General features: G+C 41.6%; 2 protein-coding genes and 1 long non-coding RNA gene across 3 annotated transcripts; 1 reads left to right on the top strand and 2 right to left on the bottom strand.

The window, feature by feature from the left end:
• Positions 1 to 340: 340 nt before the first annotated feature.
• exoc5 (exocyst complex component 5) lies at positions 341 to 11,200 on the bottom strand. Its single transcript, XM_022193279.2, has 18 exons — positions 11,009 to 11,200; positions 10,552 to 10,646; positions 8,597 to 8,744; positions 8,288 to 8,482; positions 6,809 to 6,873; positions 6,543 to 6,571; positions 6,319 to 6,428; positions 6,083 to 6,127; positions 5,838 to 5,978; positions 5,676 to 5,758; positions 5,379 to 5,588; positions 5,119 to 5,266; positions 4,920 to 5,028; positions 3,499 to 3,619; positions 3,295 to 3,381; positions 3,101 to 3,209; positions 2,686 to 2,901; positions 341 to 1,584 (listed from the first exon to the last, which is right to left on the bottom strand). Exons 1-18 carry the CDS (start codon positions 11,033 to 11,035, stop codon positions 1,396 to 1,398), a joined length of 2,127 nt encoding a protein of 708 aa, XP_022048971.2. The 5' UTR covers positions 11,036 to 11,200; the 3' UTR covers positions 341 to 1,395.
• Positions 11,201 to 11,264: 64 nt separating this feature from the next.
• Positions 11,265 to 18,741, top strand: ap5m1 (adaptor related protein complex 5 subunit mu 1). The gene is made up of 8 exons (XM_022193277.2): positions 11,265 to 11,482; positions 13,222 to 13,882; positions 13,969 to 14,196; positions 14,300 to 14,439; positions 16,135 to 16,220; positions 16,316 to 16,428; positions 16,640 to 16,736; positions 16,823 to 18,741. Exons 1-8 carry the CDS (start codon positions 11,415 to 11,417, stop codon positions 16,903 to 16,905), a joined length of 1,476 nt encoding a protein of 491 aa, XP_022048969.2. The 5' UTR covers positions 11,265 to 11,414; the 3' UTR covers positions 16,906 to 18,741.
• A 110-nt stretch (positions 18,742 to 18,851) lies between these two features.
• LOC127533953 (uncharacterized) lies at positions 18,852 to 22,047 on the bottom strand. The gene is made up of 4 exons (XR_007941853.1): positions 21,941 to 22,047; positions 21,338 to 21,412; positions 20,030 to 20,144; positions 18,852 to 19,933 (listed from the first exon to the last, which is right to left on the bottom strand). It is a non-coding gene; the product is annotated as an uncharacterized LOC127533953 (long non-coding RNA).
• Between the last annotated feature and the right edge of the window lie 1,412 nt (positions 22,048 to 23,459).

Below are 23,459 nucleotides of genomic sequence, written 5' to 3'. Positions count from 1 at the left end.
AACTTGCACAGCACTGTGTGTACCTTCTACACAACACTAACCAGCCGGCGCTGGAACTGAGCTCTCAGCCGTCTCTATCTCCCCGGCTCTCCCCCAGTCCATGACTACTGCACACAATTCATCAACTCGTAGATATCTAATCCCCTCTGGCTCCGCTCACTTCCTGAAGTCTAAGAAAGAACTTTACTCTGGTGGCAAGAATTCCTATGAATACTTGATGACTTCTATAGAAAGGAGGAGCGTTTCATCTCACTTTGAAAGTGACATTCGCAGAGAGAACTGCCCAAACTTTCTATTCACGGCTCCACATTTATGACGGATATCCATAAATGGACAATAATAAAATGCAACAGTTTTTTTTTTTATTGAGTCACTAATTAAGGTAAACAGCAGTACAGAGGGAGCAGCTTTGTGTAGGAGACAGTTTCAGGCATCAGGGACATGGTCGACCTTCTATCTCGGTGCAGAAGACAGACAATGTGAACCTCCAGTAAGCCCTGTGTGAAGACGTCCCTTCTAGTTTGTTTCCTTAATCATCAGAGGTCAACATTTCAGCAGCCTCTGACCCAGAAACACTGCAGATCAGGTCAACAATGTCTTTGGACTGTGCACATCACTCGATGAGCAAGTGTTGATCTGTGCAATTACAGTGACACATAGTCAGTGACCCATCACAACAACCATCTGAGCCATGAGGGGACCACCCAGACCTCCAGAGAGGTTCTCAGACCTGTTTATAGTTCAGATCACACTTCTCTGTGATGGTCTCTTGACCTCTACTTTGTGGTCAAGGGTCAAAGGTTACAGAGGTGGTCATGTGTCTCTATGTTCACCAGACAGAGCTCTATCTCATGCTTGATCAGGCTTTCTCTGTTGGGTCTCCTACAGTTCATTACAAAGAGTAGCTGTTCCCAATACGCAGCGCTACTGCAGGGCCGACTTTACAGCACGATTGTTGACAGTCTCCCTTTAAAGCAGCTTCAGGGTATTTCCTGTGCACAAGTGCAGCCACAGAACTTATATATTTGGCACAATCAAAATAGTATTTTTTTTAAGATAAGCACAGAAATCAGTGTTGTCCATATAATATGTCAGATATCTAAGCCACATGGATTGGTGATGGATTAGTATTTAAAAACAAATGAAATCCTACGCCAATAGACATTTAAATTTCTTCAACTTGGAGAGATAAACATTGACCAAAAGTAAAATGCACATTTCCCACATTCAAGGAGCAGTGGCCTTTGTCTCCACGATGCACAAAGCAATCCCAGTACAGTCTGTACGCTGGGGGCAGACTGATGCATTCTCTGAAGCGGTAATGGGTATCTTCAAGGTGCATCGTCTCAAAGCATAATTTACTGGACGGAGCGCAGTGAGGTGTTGAATCAGTCATTAACTGAAATGTCGGCCCAGTCTGGCTGAACGGTAGTCCACTCTGAGCTGGACGAAGGCATGCAGGAGGTTCCGGTCCAGATTGGTGAGCTGCTCTCCTGAGCAGACCTGCTTCAGGTTGTCAGGAGCGACCACCAGCAGGTTACAGAGGGCGTGGAGTGTGTCAAAGAGCTGCAGCACCAGAGGAACCTGGAGGACAGAGAGACACAAGACGAGTTATACCTTGTGAAAGAGTATAGGTTTTACACAGCATAGACGTAAGCCAGACATGAGAAGGACGCTGCAAGGCGAATCAGAAATGTATTAGTAGGACTTTTAGTGGACTCAAGACAGAACAGAAGTTAAAGCAATTTTAACTTCATCATCATTTAACCCTCGTGACGTCCTGCAGGTCAAACTGACCCGTTTTAAAGTTTGAAAATGTGGGGGAAAAAATATGTATTTTCACAGTGAAAACTTGCACATTTTCAACATTATTGGGAAATTTTTTACATTTTTTGGTGGAAAAAAAATATTTAAAAAATGTTTCTTTAAGAACATTCAGGAAAAAAAAATCAACCAAAATCCAGAGAATTTCACTGAATTTTGGTTATTTGTTTCCGAATGTTCTTAAAAGAAAACTGATATATATGTAATCACTTTAAATATTTTTAGAATTTTTTGGATGATTTTTATTCATTTTTTGAAAATATTTACTTTTGTTTCATTTTCAATTTTTCAAATTTTTATTTCTTGCCAAATTTTGGGATGTTTTTAAAAATAAAACTTTTAAGGGAAACCTTTAGTTAATTTTTGGAATTTTCTTCCTGAAGATGTTGCAAAGTTTTATAAATTTGGAGACATTTTTTGCTGAATTTTTGGATTTTTTTCAGACAAAGGAACAATATTTTGTAGTGCCTGTAAATGAGGACAACAGGGGGTTAGATAGATCGTTCCCTATCTATTGGCAATATGATTGATTACTAGCAGTTGGTTTGCTATTTGATCATGACAACTTTCATCAAACAATAGTTTGATTCCTTATGCGAAAAGGATCTTAAATCTTTTATCAGCTGCCTTGACATAAAAAAAGCAACTGCACACTTTAAGTTTTGGAAATTCGTAAAGGTTGAACCTCTAATCAAACAAAATAAGTGCTTAAATAATCAATGATGCAACCCGCAATCACAGGGCATTCATTTGGATCGATCTGACCAGTTTATCAATACTCAAATACCAGGTAGAGCCTTTGTACTCAGAGCCATGTTTGCCCTGTGACCAGTGCATCCTGGACCTATGCCCCCCGCTCACCCTGAAGTCCTTGGCGCATCGTCGGTATTCAGCCACGTCGCAGATGGCCAGCATGCCTCCCATTGAGCTGTAGCTGTACTGCTGTAGATGCTCGTGGATGAGCCGGTGGAAACGGACGCCCAACTCCGTCAGCACTGTGTCCACATTTTTCCCATCCATGGACTTCCGCACGTGCTCCACCTGCCGACTGACGTAGGCACATACCTTGGAGCACGCCTGGCAGACGGAAATACGCACGGGGAAACATAGGAAACATACTCATAAGACTGACGAGCCAAAGGCAGATTGAAAACTATCAATGCAGTCGAAGAACAACAATGAAACTACAAGTATCAGTGAACAAGCAGCATTCGCTCATTTGCTTTATTTTGCATGTGAGCTCTGGCAAAGGTTGCTGAGGCCTTTCATTTCTTACTGTAGTGTACTGGATCATGACATTGTTCTCATCCTCAGGCCTGAAATCAGTCTTCTTCTGCTCTGTTGCCAAAATGTGCTTCATCTGTCCCACCATGCAATTTAGTGTTCTGTATCAGAAAAATACATCAGATGTAATATAAATGATAAAACACTTCTTATGGGAAAGTTGTTTGCCACTTGTTAGAGACTGACCTGTCAATTCCTGTGTCCAGTTTCACTTCCATCTGTTCAATCACCTCTTTCTTCTTGTGCAAACATTCTGCCAACTTTGGAGATGAGCTAGAGACAGATTTGGAAAGATCAATTCAATGTCCTTCCTTTCACCTGAAAATGATGACGTTTTTAAGAACTAAACAATATAATATGTAATATTTTGACCTTTAACCCTCAACTGACCTTATCAAAGGCATGAGCTGGTCATTAAATTGCTTGTCAAACAAGTGGAAGATAGAGTTTGCCTGTTGAACCACATCCAGGAAGTACAGGTTGGCATTCTTGGCATCAGATGAGGGAATCGCTGCAGATGGAAGAGAAAGAGAGGGAGAAAGTCAGGCACTAAACCAAAAGGTGGCTGAAAGCATGAATCAATATGATTCACATAGAGCAGAAAACCACTGTTGCCTGCTGTCTGTGGCAATGCATGAAACAGAAATTTTCATTCACATTAATGCTCTGTTCCAGCTGCAGACAGTGAGGAGAAGGTAATCAAACCACAAGGACATCAATGATGTGTTTCTTTAATGCAGAATGTACCTTATGAAATGAGCACTGGGAGATACCAAGTACATGTTTCGTTCCAATGTTACTGCCTGAAAATGATAAGCTGCCTCCTTATTATACAGCCCCTATAGAATGTAAAGAAATGCCAGAAGCACAGCCTGCTTTGCATCAAGGGAACTTGGGTATTTCACTTTTTCAGTTTTCTAAAATTGTTAACCGACATAAAATCTGTTGGTTATAGCTTAGAATTGTATCCATAGCAACAAGCTTCATGTTGTCTCTGACAAAGTAAAAGCCTACAGACGGCAGAAGGCACATAAATGATGTCACAACTGTTTTCCTTAAAGTGTCAAAGTAAAACAACTGCAGTGACGTCACTGATTTGGATGTGGCCTGGCAGGCGACATGCTTGAACTCCTACACTGAATGTTTTAAATTTCAAAACCAAATAAGTCACATGACACCACAGGATCCTCCACTGACAGCCAAGAAACTGCTCACTAGTATACAACAATGAATTTACAAGGCCATAAGTAACCAGTAAATACATCACATAAGCTGCAAAATGAAAACAATGCAGCAGGATGTACATAAAGAGCTCTCTGTTTACTTTTGCTGAGTTAAACCTGGGTGTCTTTATTACAGAAAGTTAAAGCTAAATGGAAGATAGAAGTACAGTATTGTCATTCAAAACCAACACCGTCCATCACTTCCTACTTGTCCATCCAGTTTTTGTCTAACATCAAAACTTGCATTGTGGCTAGAGTATCATGGAGCTGTTATTTACTCATCAGCTGTTGGATTTGAAAGTTTCTCCTATGATTTGACAGGGACTGGCAGAAGGTGCAGTTACTTTCAGATTCTTGTGAGGGTGGACTGTGCCATCTGGAGGCCAGGTTGAACCTGGCTTGGCATTCTGGCAAAGAACACACATTTGTGACCTCCATAACTGAAGGGATCCAACCTCTGGGTCAGCTACAGTAAGCAGCAGTGATTTTCTTCCCATTGCAGTTTATTGGATTTACGTGCTTAACAGTAGGTTTAATCAGCACACGCAAAACAGACATTATAATCATAAAGAGCTTAGTTAGATGTACCTGAGAGACCAATCTCTAAGGCGTAGTCAATATGTTCCACACACAGATGGTCAACCAGCAACAGGAAGATTGAGAAGGCGTTCTTGGGCAGGTCAGAAGGATCTGAAAGCTGTGCAACACCAATGAAAAAGAAACATTTCACTTCCTCCCAAAGCACTACATTTGGTCCTTCAATCTACAGAAAGCACAGTAGTCTCACCCTGTGACATCTCTCAAAGGCATGACGTGTCTCCTGCAACAGGTTGACAACAAGCTCAGGGGACAGAAACGTCTCCCCATGGGTGTCAATCATGGGGCCCAGGGGAAGGTTGGTGCGCTGTCGGATCCGTTCCTTCAGCTCTTGAATGCTGTAGGGAGACAGACGCCGATTATGTAATTATTCAAATACTCTTTAGAATATTTAATCATCTCTTTGTGTAAATACAAATGCATAAAAAAAATGAAAGCTCAAAATCTGACCTGCCAGTGCCAATCGGGCGTTTCTGGTGGTTTTTGGAGTCATAGTATCGCTGCAGGATCACGGCACCACGTGTGCGAAGGTAGTCCCTCTCCATGTCGATGTAACTTTCCAAGTATGAGGAAAAGATGCTCTTTATCAGCTTGGAAAGGAAAGTGTGCTTGTCTGAGCCCAGGTTGAACTCTGTCAGCTTTGTGGCTAACGCTGTGGTCCTGGAAAAGTCAAATATTCAGACACAGGGATAAGAACAATGGCTGCTGGGCATGCAGGAAGTGAATCAAAATTGAAAAATTAAGTACCTGGTGTAAAGGTCATAGAGGTTCTTGAGGTATTGTTCTACATCAGAGTGTCGAGTCTCGTCCAGTTTTTCCCTTACATGTGCCTGCAAACACAAAGCCAGTTAAAAAGAACCACATACGAGACAAATCGGCTTCAGAAACGGCTCATCGCAGTAGAATTACCTGCAGTTTGTTCTCAAAGATGTTCTGGATGAGTTTGGCCATGACAGTCTCTGGACTGCTGAAGACCTCGCCCACCTGCTTGTTGACCCTCTGGCAGAGAGCTGCAGTGTCTTCAAACACATCGTTCCTCATGTAGGCCCCCTGACAAGGACAGATAGACAAAACACACAGGGAGGCAAAAAATGTCAGTGTTTTGTCTACACATATTATCGGCCTTAAGTTAAGTGGAAACTTTACACACTCACTTCCTGACACTGCTTGATATAGACGTCCACACAGTGTGCATAGCCCTTTAACAAAAGACACAGATGTTACTTTTTGGCCACGTTACAGACCATCGCTGTGCAGAATTTAAAGACAAGCAAACACATGTTCCTACATTGTGTATGAATTTAGTGGCAATCACATTACCACACTAAATATAGACTAGATATAAAGATTAGGTAAAATGTTCACACTACATATGTCTCCATTAGGTCACCTTGAAATGCAACAGAACTGCAGCAACCTCCCGCATACGTCCAATCTCACCCCTCCGTTGGGCTGCAGTGAACTCCTGGATTAACTGCCGCTCCAAATCATGGTATTTACCTAGTTACATACGCAAACAAACAAACACAACATATAACATAATCTCTAAGAAACATTTACTATGTTCATTATAGAGACAGTTTAGAGTAGCCTGCAGTTCTGTCACAGACTTACTTGCAATTTTTGCCTTGACGTCTGCAAATCTGTCAGAAAAACATCATAAATGATCATGGAAAAACTACAAACTATAAACAAAAATAAAGTGGACAAATGAATGTGAGTTTTTATTTTTAGAAACGATACTGAAATAAAATGCTGCAACATTTGATATGCTTTTGCTGGGCTTACACTGAGAGGAGTACACGACATAACTAATACACCGCCTTCCTCTTGTTTGACAGAGCTCTTGTCTAAAGCTGCCTCCAGGGTGCCTGACTCACCTGTCGAATGGCAGCTCCTGGGCAATGAGATGCAGCTTCTGAATGATATCAGCAGCCTCCTTAATCTGAAGAAGAGAGGGAGTGTGAGTGTGTGAGAGAAAGATGTCAGGTGGGGGACAAAGAGAAGAGAGCGCGACGGGACCGTGTGAGGTGGACATCCAGGCAGAAAGTGGCAGAAAGTGGGCAGGCCGCCGGCAGTGTCTCCACTTGGGGGATCATCATCTTAGAGCAGCCCTCCTCCACCTCCCCGTGTTGAACAGGGAGCTGATAACAGACAGGCTGTGCTCACCTGGGCATCGGCAGCAGCAACAGCAGCAGCAGTCCTGACTTAGCAGCACATCCAACTCTTTATTGGCATGCCTTTTCTGAATGGGCTGTAATCCCACAGGAGTCTAAATCGCCTTCAATAATCTGTCCGGCCAGGGATATCTGTCTAAAAAAGGGGGCCCTGTCGAGAACCCCCCTCCCCCCGCCCCTCCTGACATACACGCTGGCTGAAAAAGCCCCAGACCTACGAAAGGCCCGCCGTCCGCAACTCCTCTGTTCCCGCAGATGCCTGCCTCAGCTAACATCATTACTCTGCTCCCGTGAGGAGGATCCAGCCTTTCTGCTCGGCGAAGGTTTTCTAAGTATCTGTCCCCCAGCTAAGATTAGCTAAATCCCATGTAAGTAATGTAGCCGTCTCCCTGCAGTCAGGGTTTAGCAGCACTTGTCTCCACGCTGGCGGCCCAGCCCTCCCTTTCAGAAGGATTAGCAAAGCCATCCCCCTTCAGCTATTCACTTGCAGCTTTCCTCTTTCCCCCTCGTCTGGAGGTATGCTCAGGAAAAGGAATCTGGCCAGATATTTCTGCATGCCTTTCCGGAAAACTAGCTCCATCTCCAGCTTTCGTCTCTGGGATTGACCCCCAGACTCTCTTCTCTGCATCCCCTAATGATGTTCCTAGTAACAAGAATTAATCTAAAGCATCCCAGTCTCTCTACTGTCACAGCAAAACTGTGGAATCAAACTTTAAGGGGTCGCTTGTCTAACATCACCATGGCCTCTGTGTAGACAGTAACTGAGTAAAAGTGCGTCTCATCTCCCAGCATGCATGTTATCACTGCCCTTACAAGTACCATCTTGCTACAAGCGCTTTCCTGCTGTAATGCGACACAAAGCTGAGGACCAACCAAATTCTTGCTCCTAGACAACCTACTGTAAATGCAATTAGGTTTGACATGAGCATGTTGACATCCATGCTAGTCAATCAGCAAGCTATTGTCAGACAGCAAATGACAGTTTATTAATCCAAATTAGCCGAGGGATCCAACTAAAGGGATAAACTTGACAAATTAATATGGATGGTTTACCTCGTAATCCTGTTCATTCTCACCTCCAGCAGTATCACAGCAGGAGCCCTCATCAGTGGTCACATGTACACACATACACAAACACACCTCCACTGATGGGAATGAAACGAACATGTGCAGCGCACTGACCTTGTCTGGGTTATTGAAGACGTCACTGCGTAGGTCTCCATCCAGGAACTCATTGAAGTAGGTCATGAGGCGCTGAGCTTCCACAGCCCTCTGGCGAGGTGTGTTCACCCCCTCCAGTTGGTCACCAAGGTGGCAAACCTTGGTGGCCACATAGCTAATGTGCTCATCAAGCTCTTGGAAATGCTGAAAGGCCACCTGAAATAATAGAAACAAAAGAGAATGTCAAATAAAAAGTATATAATGGATTCTTTTTTAAAGCGCAAAGATATTTAGGTGGGGTCATTGGGTTCATTTCACCAAAAAACACACCTGGTTGCTTCGCTGTAAGTCTTGCACTTTGTGAGCAAATTCCTTGGCCTCACGATGACACTGATGCTCAAGCTTCTCCACCTTCCGCTGGATCTTCTCATCCAGTTGCTTCAGCTCCTCAATGTGGTTCTCAAACTCTTCCAACAGCCTATCACAGAGGAGAAAAGGCACGAACATTCACAGCTTCCCTCTGGCCTCAATAAAATAAAGTACATCTTCGACAAACAACAGGTTTGAGTAAAGAGTAATTGGGCTCCACAAGGTTAAATCTGTCCCACTGACCTCACAGTTACAGTTAATAGTTACAGAATAGTGCCAGATGCTTAATTCCTGGGTCCCCAGACTTAAGAAGCTCTGAAAACTAGCAGCTTCGTCAGCTGCATTTTAAGTGCCATCAGGACTGCAGAGCAAATGTTCTAAGTCAGCACCACATTTCAGAGTGGAAACATCCCAAAATGATGAGTGTATAATCTCCTGACTAATTCCCTCAGTACTGGCTATAGCTTAAAGACATCTCCCATCCCTTCCCAACAGACACTCATTCCCTAGCTGGTGACTCACAGTATGGTGGCCTCCACAGATATGTTGTCTCTGACTCTTCACTAAGAGCTTCCGAGGAGGTGGTGGCAACAGTTTGTGGAGGAAGTAGATAAGGAAGGATGGATCTACAGTATAGTTAAACTGTTATGGCATTTTTGCTTACGAGATGCAACTCTGTTCCCAAGTGTAAACATCATAGCAAACATGCAAAGGATTTTGAAACATATTTATTCCTCAATTTTCTCCAACTCATCAGAAACTCTAATTTAGCGTAGAGGAGATTGAGATTAGCTTTTAGGAAGTGCAAGAGGAGTACCATCGTTTTTTAGGACGTTTTTGACAGTTGTGAATAAATAAATCTCAATTTAGATTAAAAATGTAAAACTTAAACCGCATCTAATTATTTTCCCAAAGTTGAACCTCTATTAAGCGGGGACACGTTGACTCTTGACCCCTTCAAATGTTGTCATCCTGTACAAACAACAGCTGCAGTAAGAGAAAACAAACTGTAATTTTTGAGGTTGAGAGAAAAAAAATACACATACAGATGGACATTTCATGGTGTATTACTATTACATAAATTTTATAAAAATATTTTCATTAAAGCATCTAATTTACTTAAGAGAATATTTAAAAAGATCAAGCATGAATTGTATTGTGGCCAGAGAGACAGTGTGAAGAGGTGCTGCTGTTGTGGAAAAACAGAGTTAGTGTGTATATATATATATATATATATATATATATATATATATATATATATATACAAATAAATTGTCTTTTTTAAAACTTAATTTGCTACTGTAATATGAGTAATTAAGCAAAATTTACATTGAGACAATAAAACTCAAGGAATACAAGAGTTGTTGCATTTAATCTGTAAATCTGTGTAGATGATCAGTCATCCAAGCCACTGTAACATGAATAACTTCAGTAAAAAGCAGCTGGACTTGTCAGCTTGCATCCAGGAGATTTCTTCAGTTCTAACCGATGTGGAGTCACTGAAATATACCCAAGACTCACATGTTTCAAGAATATTTGGGACACTCCCAGATTAGTAATGACTCACAATATTAATGGTGGTTAACCTTTGTGGATACAGAGCTCAAAATTGATTATATATACTTGATAATTTGTGACATGCATCCTGTACTCTGTTTAGAAATAGCTGTTTCAATTTAACATAGATGGCTTATCTGTCCAGAATATGGACACTGCACGAATCAAAAAGAGAAGCTCATTGCTCTTCCCGAAGCTCTTAAACCTATCTGCCTGTTCATTTTTATATACGCTGAAGCGACATCGATGTGTTGCTTTTAAGGTAATGGAAGACTGCAATAAACTACTCAGTACTCCGCAGACAGATGGTAGTCCACTATGTCTTGACTGTAAATGTGAATGACAAGCACCTATAGTACCTTTTAGGGTCAAATGCCTCGGCTCCTCCTTTAGAGCCTCCTCCAGGAGTCCTCCATGCCAACCTTTCAATGTACTCATCTGCATCAAAGGGCTCCTACATGGAGAGAAAGCAATACTAGATCAAATGGCTTAGCAAGAAGCAAGAATGAAAGTACACTGAAAGAGTTCAACTCGGTGCATCTGATGACCCATTAACGTTACACTGAAGCTACTTGAGTTGATTTTACTGCATACAGACAACCAATAACACTGCTATATCCTCGGAAATGCCGAGTCAGACAAATGTGTTTCTAATTTATGACATAAAGCCAGTTTCTTCCCAGCAGCGTGGGTCATTATTAATTCCGAATGACACACTGTAGTGATAAATAAGGTCAGTACCGTTAAGCTACCGTTAATGATAGTTAGCCACTTAGCTAGCCTCGAAGCTAACAGCCGTTACTGCAGTCATTTTACCTCGAACAGCTGAGCGGTTGTCGCCATGTTCAAGATCCAGCTGGCGGCGCAGTGAGATTCAATTTAGGAGAAGGAACACAAAGTCGGCACCACCGCCGACTTCTGCATGGATTTGGTGGTTTCGTGCAATTTTGTCCTTTGTTGACAGCTAACTGGTTGGTGATCCAGCTTCCTGTATGGACGAGAAGGGTGGGGACTGCTGCTGCGAAGTGCGCAGGCGCAATTGTCAGCTGATTGGTCGCGGATGTCACATGAGACCGCAGCAGGAAGGAAGTGACAGCAGTGGATGTTTACAGCAGCCAGAGAAATATCACAATCTAACTGCACGACAACATGTGAATATAAATAGCTGAAGTCGCAGATTTATTTTTATATATAAATTGAGATCTGTATTGTAGCCGGACAAATGACTATACGTGCGTTGTGGATTATTTCTCAAGAAAAAGGAGACAATGTGTCAATACGCTTCTCAAGGTTTGTGACTGACTTTGTTTTCATAGATATCGCCTTGACCAAACGTTTTGAGAGTGACACAATTATACATTTATACAAAATTGTGCTAAATCAGTTTTTATGATGGCAACTTGTATATACAGCAGAATGTTACGAAGAGTGATCTCTGCATGCAATAAAAATAAACTTAATCCCACAGCAACAACAAAAATTCCACTAACAAACAAAAACCCACAAATTCTGACAAACTTCAAGCATTGGTTATGCCAGAATGGGCTGCCATGAGTCACGATGTGGCCCAGAAGTTAATTGACAGCATGCCAGGGTGGATTGTAGAGATCTTGGAAAAAGAAAAATGAACACTGCAAATATAATCTCTTCACATAAGCTCAATGTAATTGTCAATAAAAGCAGCTGACACTTATAAAATGCTTGTAATTATACTTCAGTATACCATAGTGACATCTGACAAAATGATCTAAAAACACTGAAACGGCAAACTTTTTGAAAACCAATACCTCAGGCAGCCCAACAGTTCTGATACCACTGGATCTTAGTGCAGTGTTTGACGCTGTATATTATGAACTAGTTCTAGATAGACTGGAAAATTGTCTCTCAGGTGGCTCAGATCATAGCTCGAAGGCAGAGGATCTGTCCTGAGCATTCATAATCTCAATCCTAATGTCATTTGTAGTTATGTCTATCACACATTTCATTCCATCTGTACGTGCTTTCCCTGTTTTAGATTTTCCAAGACTTTAGTGTTGCTTGTTAAAGCTCTGCAGATTACACTTGCAATCTGTGTAGCGCTGCAACAAAAATTCTATCAACTTAATAAAGGCAAAACTGAAGTGATTCTGTTTGGCAATAAAAAAAAAGGAAGGCCGGCACTCACTGAGTTTTGGCTACTAAAAAATAACACTCGGATTGAAAATCTTAGTGGGATCATTGATGAGAGTATAAATTTCAGTAGAAAAGGTCAAACATGTAATTAAACTGTCATTCTGCCACCTTAAGAATATAGCCAAAATCAGAAACTTTGTATCTGAGCAAGATTTAAATCGATTCATTCATGCTTTTATTACTTGTGAAGTATGTTACTGTAATGCACTCCTTAATAAGACTATTAGACATTTTCAACTCATTCAAAATGGTGCCACTAGACTACAAACACCAAGAAAAGAGAACACAATGCTCCAAGTTTTAAACCCCTATACTGACTTATAGGTAAAGACAGAAGTAAATTTCAGGCCCTACTTATTGTCTTTAAGTCTCTGAATGGAATGGGCCATAAATATTTTAAATATATATTAACTAAAACATGTCTGGTCACTCAGATGTGCAGCTAGTGCTCAGACTAGTCATGATAATACAGCCTTTATTCATTATGCTGCCCGTTGGTGGAACCAGCTCCCCTTAGAACTTAAATTAAAAGTTAATCTTTTTTAATATTAAACTCTTGTCTGAATTGCCTGTAGTTTTAATAAATTTGTCTGCACTTTCTGATTTCTCTTGTCTTTTTCTCTTGTTTTGATGAACCTGTTTCACAGAAATCTGTTATACAATTTGTGTTCACTTTATCCAGCTTGTCTGTTGTGTTTTTGATGTATTTGATAACATTTTATTTTGCTGTATTTTGGATTTTTCTATTGCATGTTTGTTTGTTTTTTGCCTTTGCCTGTACAACACTATCCTCTATGGATGATAAGGTGCTATTTAAATAAACGATGTTTTCTAATTCATTGTCTCTCCACCCACAGGAGGTTTTCTACTGTGGAGCACCGAGCAAAGATCCTGGCAGGTTCCTCGTATGTGGCAGTCCCAGAAGAAAGCACCATCCTGCAGCTCCTTCTCACTGAGCTGGGACTGTCAGACCCAGACAAGGCTTATGTAGCTGTCAGAGATGATTGCCTTCACCGTCCGCGGTCACCAGCCCTGGAGCTGCGTGTGGATGGTCCTGAAAAGGGGATACTTTGGCCGATGTTGGTCATCTCACAAGGGCCTCTTATCCTGGCTTGCCTGCCTTTAGTGGATGTCCCTCCTGAGCCGCGGCCACCTCTGGCCAGCCTGCTGTCGGTCTCTCAGGGTCTCACGCTTCTGGCAGGCCTGCAGATTTTTCTTCTTGGCTCAGGGAGTAAGCCTGATGGTGAGGGACTGGTCTCTCGTCTGGCAATGTTGCCCTCTGTCCTCCTGCAGGTTTGTCCACTTGGCACACCACTTGATGTGCCACTCCTGGGGCCACCTGCTACACCCACAGTGCCCACTGTCACTGGGAACCAGAAGCAGCCTGCCTGGAAGACAGGCCTACACCGAGGCCGAGCTGTGGTCAACGTAGCACTGACAGAAACCGTACGCTCCATGCAGTATGGTAGCCGGAGCAGACAGGACCTGTGGGATGTTTTTGGCACTGTGTCATGCAAAGTAAGTGCATGGTGCAAAAAAAAAAAGCATTTAACGTTCCAACTTTTTGTCTCTTATCTTATGTCTTTCTACTTTTCTGTCCACAGTGTGAAGTGGAGGGAGTGCTCCCAAATGTGATGGTGACCCTCTCACTGCCCCCAAATGGTTCTCCTCTGCAGGACATCCTGGTCCATCCCTGTGTCACCTCTTTGGATTCTAGTATCCTGACTGCCAGCAGTGTGGATAACTGTGACAGCTCAGCTTTCTCTGGACCTTATAAGTTCCCCTTCTCTCCTCCCCTGGAACCTTTCAGACTATGCAGCTATACATCTCAGGTATAAACTTTAACACAAGGCACACAACCAAACAGCTTTATAATTACATGCATATGTGGTAACTCTGTGAATAATACCAAGTTAAATTCCACTTTTTCATCAGGTGCCTGTTCCCCCCATCCTTGGTTCCTATCAGCTGAGGGAAGAGGAGAACCAGCTCCATGTGGCCGTAACCCTCAAACTTCACGAGAGTGTGAAGAACAGCTTTGAGTACTGTGAGGCACGCCTGCCGTTCTTTAACAGGTAAACAGCATATGCATAACCACATCTTGCTCTGCGTTATCTTAAATATGATCCTGTCAGTGAGAAACATGTCTCTGTTGCATGATGACAAACTAAATGGTGTTGGACAATCATCATGGTTTAGAACCTTACAGTAGTAATTCACAACATTCAAAATGCTTTTTATGGCAAAGATTCATCTAAGAGAGTTTTATAGTCTCTTACATGAGTGTTTGAAATATGTATTAGTGCCTTCCAGCATCATTATTCAGATTGTGCGACTGTATAGAAAACACCTGCACTAATCTTAGTCCAGTGTACAAAATGTGATAACCTAACCCCTGACTCTAAAACTCTGGATGCATTCAATTTACCATACTACCATGCTACACAGTACACCAGAAAAATATTTAGTATAGTCCCAGTACATAGTAGATACATAGTACATAGTACATAGTACATAGTAGTAAATAGACACTATTATTTCTTTTACAATAGTGTGCGTGTGCGTGTGTGTCTGACTGTCTGCGTGTGTATGTCTGTGTGTTCTTAGGAAGTATGCTGTGGGGCAGGGTTTGGGAGGGATGTGGGCCATTGTCTTTTTATTGTTTTTTATTGTTTGTTTTTAAATTGTTAAGCCCTTTGTGCTACTTTTGTATGAAAAGTGCTATACAAATAAACTCTGATTGATTGATTGATTGATAGTAGGTCAAATGTGTGAAGCCAAAAATACCTGCATGTCTTACTACATCTGATCAGATTTTGCAGTGTGCAAGCCAGCATGCTTTTCTGTCCATTCTGACTCTCAGTCCTCTGCACAGTTACATCACATGCATCACAGTGTCTCTCACTGGGATAAACAAGCTTGAGTCACTGAGAGCTCACAGACAGATGACAGCTCATTTCACACTACAGGCTGCAATGGTAAAAGCTTAAGGCACCATGTTATGAAGTAGTGTTTCTCAATAATATGTACACTGCATGAAACAGAATGTAGTTAGATTTTTTTTTTTTTTTACTTAAAATAAAAAGAAAAAATAAATAATTTGAGAGGCAGCCTTCATCATGTAACTACACTACTGTTCAAAAGTTTGGGGTCACCCAGACATTTTCATGTTTTCCATGAAAAGTCACACTTTTATTCATGTGCTAACATAACTGTACAAGAGTTTTCTAGTCATCAAGTAGCCTTTCAACACCATTAGCTCACAAAATGTAGCATTAGAACACAGGAGTGATGGTTGCTGGAAATGTTCCTCTGTACCCCTATGTAGATATTTTGTTTAAAATCAACAGTGTCCAGCTAGAATAGTCATTTACCACATTAACAATGTCTCGATTGTATTTCTGATTAATTTAATGTTATCTTAATTGAAAAAACTTTTCTTTAAAAATAAAGACATTTGTAAGTGATCCCACACTCTTGAATAGTAGTGTATGTGGTAACGTAACAGAAATATCCCAGAATTTGTTTTAAAAAACTCCCTTATTATTTTATCAAAAGGTCATTCTGGGGTCAAGTTTACACGTGTTTTGAAGGATCAGGGATAATAGAAATCTCCAATTTTTTGTCAGATCTTTCACTATTTGCTTGCACTTTGCAATACTAATGAATGTGTCTGAACCCATGCAGATGAAGGTGAAAATGTTCCAGAGTGCTGCAGTGTTCAGCATGGTTGTTAGTTTATCTGTCTGAGCTCTTTGTGTGTTCTGCAGGGATCAGATGAGTGTTGTGGACGTGAAGGTGAGCTATGGACAGCTGGATACTTCAAAGGAGAAAAACCTGCTGGTGTGGGCCCTGGGTAAGCATTGTGCTTCTGTGTAAAATATCCTTTTCCCTGTAGCTGTATGTTTCAAAAGGTAATTAGTGACATCTTTTATGTTCACTAATATGTAGGACAAAAGTTTCCAAAGTCTCATGAGGTCACAATGGAGGGAAAGATCAGCTTTTCTGGGCCGACAAATGGACCTTCTGACCCCCTCTGCACAGGACTCACGGCCTACATTAAAGTAAATTATTATGTTCTACAAAATATCAGCCATTCAAAACATGTCAGCAAAATAATGTTTATGGTTTTCAAGCCAAGATTAGAAAAATTATGATTCAGTTTGTATATTTAGAGCTAATCTCTAATAGGATGTATTCAAATAGATGAGAAATGTATTAATATACAATCACTGTGCTGTGAAATAATGAACAATTTCACTATTTTCTTCACAGTTGTATTTCAAAGTGCCTGACATGACGCTGTCTGGGTGTTCCGTCGACCAGCATTCAGTGCAGGTTTATTCCTCTGCCAAGCCACGGATTGTTACATGTAAGTTCTCAGTAGGTTTAAAGTGGAGATATTTGCTGCATTTATCTCATGTGAAACTAAATGTAGTTTCTTTGTCCTATTCTCAGCCCGAGAACTTATTTCCAAAGACTACTTCATATGGAATTCAACAGGTGCTGCTCCGGTATCCTCCGGACCGATGATGATGTAGCACAGATCCACACACACAACCTCGGTGGGAAGGTGGACGGTACATTCATAAGACTGGAAACACTGCGCTCAGTTACATTCATTTGTTGCTATTCTGTTTTACTGGATGGTTCATGAATAATAGAATACCGAAACACATATTATCTAACATTTACAAGTAATTCACAGTGTCCAAACTTTGGCTGGCAGAAGTGTTGATTTTGTTGATAGTTAACGCTTTAAAAAAATACCTGCTCCCGCATTTCAACTTCTTTTATCCCCCAGCCTTCACCCTCCCTCACATTTATCCCATTTCAGACACAAGGGCCACCCCTTGCTCTGACAGTCCCACTCCAGTGACTCTCCATCAGCCGGATAATTAGCAGCTGGGGCCTTGTCATCAGCTGTTGTAGGCCTGGTGGAGAGGGGCGGCAGGACTGTGAAAGGCCAGGCTGCTCTGGCCAGTGTCTTGGCTACAAAAGGCTTCTCTTTAGAGCTGGCAGGAGTCCTTACCCACACCAATCACTCGCCCTCCCCCCACCCCCTCCTCTTTTGACCCGGTCCTCGCCCTGTCAACTAGTGGCTAGTTCAAACACACAAGCAGACTGTGATTGAGCGCTGACCCCTCTGGCCCTCTGAGACTTTAAAGCAGCCGGTCCCATTCAGTGAGCAGGACCTGCCTAATTGGTGAAAAAGTCACAAGGATGGTAATGGCTGGGCTGCCTGTCGAGGTTGCAAAGGTGCTTAAACTCAATTAATGTAGAACCTAAAGTCAGTGATTTTGATTTTCATTGATGTAACACAATCCCTAAAGGTTGACTTCCTTTAATATGTGATGCTTAATTACAAAGAAAATCGTGTTTGGCTTCAGATGTTTTCCACAGTTTGCCGTACCTGATCTATGCGTGTTACTATGCAACATTTCTACTGCATAAACTCCACCTCAGTGTATTAAGTGGAATGAATAACCAGCCGATGAAGGGTTAAATCACAGGAGATTGTGCCACACTATTCCACAGCAGCCAGACTCCTCTGAGTGGCCTCATTGTCTGCTGTTGGCCTCTTGTGCCCCTTGCTGGTCCAAATGCTACATTCTCACGTGGATTTCCACTCCGAAGGCTGACCATGACCAATCCTCTGTCAATTGGAACCAATTGCTCACACGGCATCCTTCACCTTCTTTTTATGTAGCAGTACGGAGTGGCAGACACCGAGACCTCTCGGCTCTCCCCCTCCACGATGATTTGGCTTTAAGGCCCAGTGTGTGTGGCTAGCGAACTGGAAAAGGAGAAGTTTTTTGAAGAGTCGGGCCACTCTAAATCTCCTCAGTGTCCCAATATGTGGTCAGTCTGGCTCCTCAAGTCTGCAGTCAGTGGCCTCTCACTGGCAGACTTTGCTTTGTTGATTGAATAGCTTGCTAAGTTGGTGGACTCGTTTTAATGCGTTGCTCTGCTCCGGTGCCTCCAGTCCATAGCTTTGGGCATTTAATCGCTCTGTTTTTCACAATCATTCATTTATTTGATCTTTGTTTCCTCATGTTGACACACATATAATAAAATAACCCGTTTGTGCAGCAATCAGAATAAAAGTCACCTGGTCAAAATAGACTTGTGAAAGCAAAGCAGCATCGTGGGTTGTTACGCATCATTTAAAAACATCATTATATTGTTTCGCTGTAAATGTTCAAAATGAAGTTTTTTCTACTTAAAGATTTTCCATACCAAAACATTTGATTTACTATTACACACACTGCAGCTGTTATCCACTTAACTGTGGAAGTTCAATCCACTGTGTCCCTCAGCACAATAATGACACCCAGTGGCAGCGCACAATAAAAGTTCACGTTAGGCTGTCTTGATTTCTTGAATGCATGTTTCTTTTATTGAACTTTCTTGACCTCTGCCAGATTATCTGCACTGAATTAATTCCCCCTGCTGTGCGATGTAATCCCAGCAGTGTTCATCTTACACATCGTGCCCGAGGACCAGGCTTTTGTCAGCCGCTGTGGCCCCAGGTGTTTGGTAGGAGTCCAGTTCCTCTCAGCCTCTCTAAGTCTGCTAAGAGCTGGACTCGGGGAGACCACTTCAAGAATGATGGTGCAATTAGCAGTTTCCTGTTTTCAGTCTGATTATTCTTCAAGAGGCTTTTATTTACTTTCAAAAAACAGGATATCTTTGGAAACTGGAGGATTCTTTTGTGTCGATCTCTTCACCCAGAATCCAATAATAGACAAGCACCTGCTTCAAAGCTTGCCGATCTGAATCCTGAGTCTTTGAAGTGAATCTGACGTTTTGTTTGGGAAGTTTTATATCAGTGTCGTACAATTTTAGAATTCACTGTACCACTAGCAAGACTTCTCATGTCAGTGCATCACTTTCATCCCTAGAGGGCACCATAAACTTAGGAATATGTCCTCAACATCAAGAGATTTCATCATATTGTAAGTTTGATTTCATGCCTAAACATAAAAGAAGCGACAGAACATGTTCATTTCAGAAAGCTTGAATTTGTTAATGTAGATTTGTCTTCGCCAAATTACGCAATAGCTATTTAGTAATTAATTGGCATCACCTGACTTTAGGTTTTATCTGTTCTAATCCTGATTACTCAATACGAAGTGCTCTTGCTCCAGCTTACAGTCCAGGATCCCTGTTGTTCCTCTTATCCTCGCTGTCTGACAGCTTCAAGCAGACTCAGCTCATCCAGCTACGTCTCTGCACTTTGCTACAGCCGTTTCCTCGCTGTTTTCCTTCCACTTGTCCATGATACGTCTTTATCAAAAAAAAAGCCCTCTATGTCCAGTTTGTTGAACATTTCTTTTCTTACTTCCTGCTTTTAAGACCATGAGCTCAACCTCTTCTTCTATCCGTAGTGCACAGAAGCTGTTTGTTCGGCTGGTTATTCTGTCTCTTCATCAAAGAGAGATTTTGGCTCCAGGAGGCAGTTGGGGTCCAACCTTTGTCCTGTGCTCTCATCCCAGAAGACGTCCCTCTCTGTGGGCCTTCTCACGAGTGTCAGCCTTTGGATCCCTTCTGCATTGGGACTTCCAACTAAAAGGCCAAATTAAAAAAATAAGCAAGTGAATCAGTCAGTACACTAGACTCAGAGTTTGTATCAGGAAGGAAGGTAGTCATTCATGAGCCTACCGGTGGCTGTATAGACAACTTTATGTCTTCTCTTGTCTCTGGCTTGTCTGAGGTGAGTTTGACGATGCTGACGAGTCTGTTGACTGAGACATATCTGGGCCTCCAGAAATCCTCCCTAGAAAGGCCGCAGTGCCACAAGACACCAATGTTGGAAAGTAACAGAGTTCATTTACATCACTAATGTTTTATAATATTTTTGTTGAGTAGCTCCAGTTTGATGTACATCATACGTCTATTCACCTCATTTCTCAGAGAAATTCTCTCATTTTTACATCACTACCTTTATGTGATAGTTTCTTTATAGATTTAGATTTAGATTTTATATCAAATATGACAGACATATAGAATGGAATGTTTTTTTTTCAGATTAAATCACAAGTTGGTATGCGCTCCTTTCCAAAAAAAAACAAAGCAGTGTCTGATTAGGTGTATGAGTTGTCAGTAGTTACAGAACCCCCCAAATTATTTATAACAGTATTCCCTAAAATAATAGTTTGAGCAACAAAGATGTCAAATTATCCAATATTGCACAAAAAATAAATGCTACCAAATTGCATATATGGTATAGGTAATCCGTATAAAAATGCAGCTGATAAGAGCTGTTTCACAACAACTACTTTTGCTTTTTATGTTTCAAGTACCTTTAGCTTATATTTGTCAGATTTTAAATGCAGAACCTTTAGATGTTCGACATTTTTATGTTGTATAAGTATTTTTACTTAAGTAAAGAAACTGATCACTAATTCCACGCCTGTAAAAACACACATTTACAAATATACTGCAATAGTGTGCATGATTTAAGGGATTTGTAACTAATGAAGTGTATTATTATTCACTGAAGTGAATTTGAAGCAAACTATTCTACTGGAAGAATCATGAAAGTGTTAACACTATGCTTTTCTTGGTGTCTACAAGTTTGGATCTGATGGTAGGGGCTTTTCTGTTCCCTGTACCCTGAAAATAGAACCCGTTGAGGGCTAGTCATGGCTGCAGACCACCCTACTTTCCACTCCACCGGCACTTTAATCAGATCCACAGGGAGAGGAAGGGCTCACAGCTCACAGCTGTCTTTCTCTCTCTCCTCCTCTTCTTTTCCACCCCATCGTTCGCTGAACCTCTCTCTCTCTCTCTCTCTCTCTCTCTCTCTCTCTCTCTCTCTCTCTCTCTCTCTCTCTCTCTCTTTCTCTCTTTCTCTCTTTCTCTCTCTCAAGCACTGCTGCACAATTTTTCAATGTAAAAATGTATGATCTGAATTATTGATGTTACAGAAGCACTTCACCGCTTCCATACTTTGTCCAGATGCTTTACCTGAATCATTCTGCCGGTGCCTGTCTGGCCGGTTGTAAAAAGCTGGTGGACATCCCCATCTCTGCGGTTCCTGGCCTACAACAAACATCAAATTCCTTATTGGATTCTGAGATGGCATGAGGGTGATACTGGGACAGTCAGAGAGATATTTTTCTTTCTTTTTTTTTATTACCATGGCAATTTGATTGGCAGTGCGTGTGTGGCCAATTTGAAGGGCCAGCGGTTGCAGTGCCTGAGGAGAGATAATGATGGGATGTCTGGGTAAAAATCACAAGCAGTCAGAACCAATGATGCTAAATTATGTCTCCCAGAGTCCCAACACAGGATTGAACAGATGAGAAGCTTCTCTTATGAAGCAGGCAGAATAGCCTGTTATAGTTAAGTGTATTAGGCAGCAAACTTTGCCGAGCTAACCTGGGGTCTTCTGGGGGGATGAGAAAGAATGATGCTTGAATTGTCGCTTTGTTTTGAGGGCAAGGTTCCAGCAGAGCGCGGTTCTTACAGCACACACATGTACACACAGTCAGTATCACAACACAGAGGGATGGGTCAAAACATAATGAATAAAAGCATGTGGGAATGGAAAAGTTTGCACAAACTAACCTGAGAGTGAAGAAAGAGTTATTTCTTGTTTCAGTGGAGGCAAAGTCGTTTTCCTCCGTCCCAAAGGTCCTGATGGCTGCTCCGTTGTCAGTGGGAGAGCAGGGAGGGTCCACTGTGGTTTGGACTCTTCTACATTTTCTTGCAAACTATTACGTGGGGCAACTTTACGCAGTCTGGGTCTGGAGTGTGTGGAGCCCATTGTTCTATCCAGAAAACTGACACGATAAAATACTTTGGCTCTGCTACAAGTTAGGTTTGTAAAGTTTAATAACTACAGTATCTTTCTTAAAGTTGATAGGTATTTAGATTAAAAATAATCTCACCTTTTTATTGTTTTCTCATCAGTCACAAGAGGTTTCTGTCAACATAAGTCCACTTACACTGTTGACATGTCTCATCTAAATGTTGCATCTCTGTGGTATTTCGACCTGTCCATTAAAAAACTCATCAGTCACAGAATAACTTTTAAAAGAGAATCTCCACCTCGTCCCGTTTGTTCCAGCGGCAAACCTCGTGCTCTTCACATCTCCCCTGCTGGCAAACTTAATGTTTGTCCCAAATCGTTTCTGTCTGCTGCCAAAGGACAAATGCAATTTTTGGTTGTGGTTAAAAGAGTAGCGCGTACTCTGTCCCTGCTTTCATATTTGAGTCTCTCATTATAATGAGCTACGTTTCTATGGCAACTCTCCCCACAGGTTACTTTGTAACTCATAAGTTAATGCCTGAAAGAGCCTGTTATTTTCCTGCACCCCCTTTGCTATCTGAAAACCCCAGAGGGACACAGAGAGAGGCAGGTTCGTTGGAAAGTTGCTAACTAACTGAAAAATATGACTCCAGAAGTGCTCATAAAAGCACAGGGGGTGAACGAAGTGCTACAGTTGTGGGTCATACAACATGTAGGCATGCCAGGTTGTAGTTATACACTGTTTCTGTGATTATTTGTCAGACAGTTCCCCCTTATATATTACAGTATACTTGGTCTACAGTAGCTGTGCTGCTCCAGGGATGGCTGTGTCAGTCTTTCAGTCCACTGTTGTGGTTAAGACTGAATTATTTTGACAACTATGAGATGGATTGCTGCATGAGATTTTCCAAACATTCATGGTGCCCAGAGGATGATCCCCATAGTGCCATCAAGAGGTGAATAGTTTTAACCAACATATTGCAGAAATTTCAACAATGAAATTTGGCCTTTGGGTGCTGGTTTACTTTGTCCTATACTAATATTCCCAGCAGCATCACTTGTATTTATCCTCATAGAGTTGCAGGGCTGTAGATGCTTTGTCTTAAACTTAAATTATTTAGTTTTCCATTTGGTGCATCTGCGGTTTGGACACATTTTCCATTTCTTTGCTTTGTAATGTTTAAAAAACTGAGACATTTCCTGCAAATAACACCAATTGACATTTAAGTCTTGAAGAAGGGTTTTGTGATTCTTCCTTTTATATATTTGCTTATTTTGTTAGATCCCTTTCTAAGAATTAATAAACACAAAGCAGTATTTTACATCGACTGTTTA

Source organism: Acanthochromis polyacanthus, chromosome 1, assembly GCF_021347895.1.
Source record: "Acanthochromis polyacanthus isolate Apoly-LR-REF ecotype Palm Island chromosome 1, KAUST_Apoly_ChrSc, whole genome shotgun sequence".
NCBI classification, from domain to species: domain Eukaryota; kingdom Metazoa; phylum Chordata; class Actinopteri; family Pomacentridae; genus Acanthochromis; species Acanthochromis polyacanthus.
This window is presented reverse-complemented; position numbering and strand designations above follow the sequence as displayed.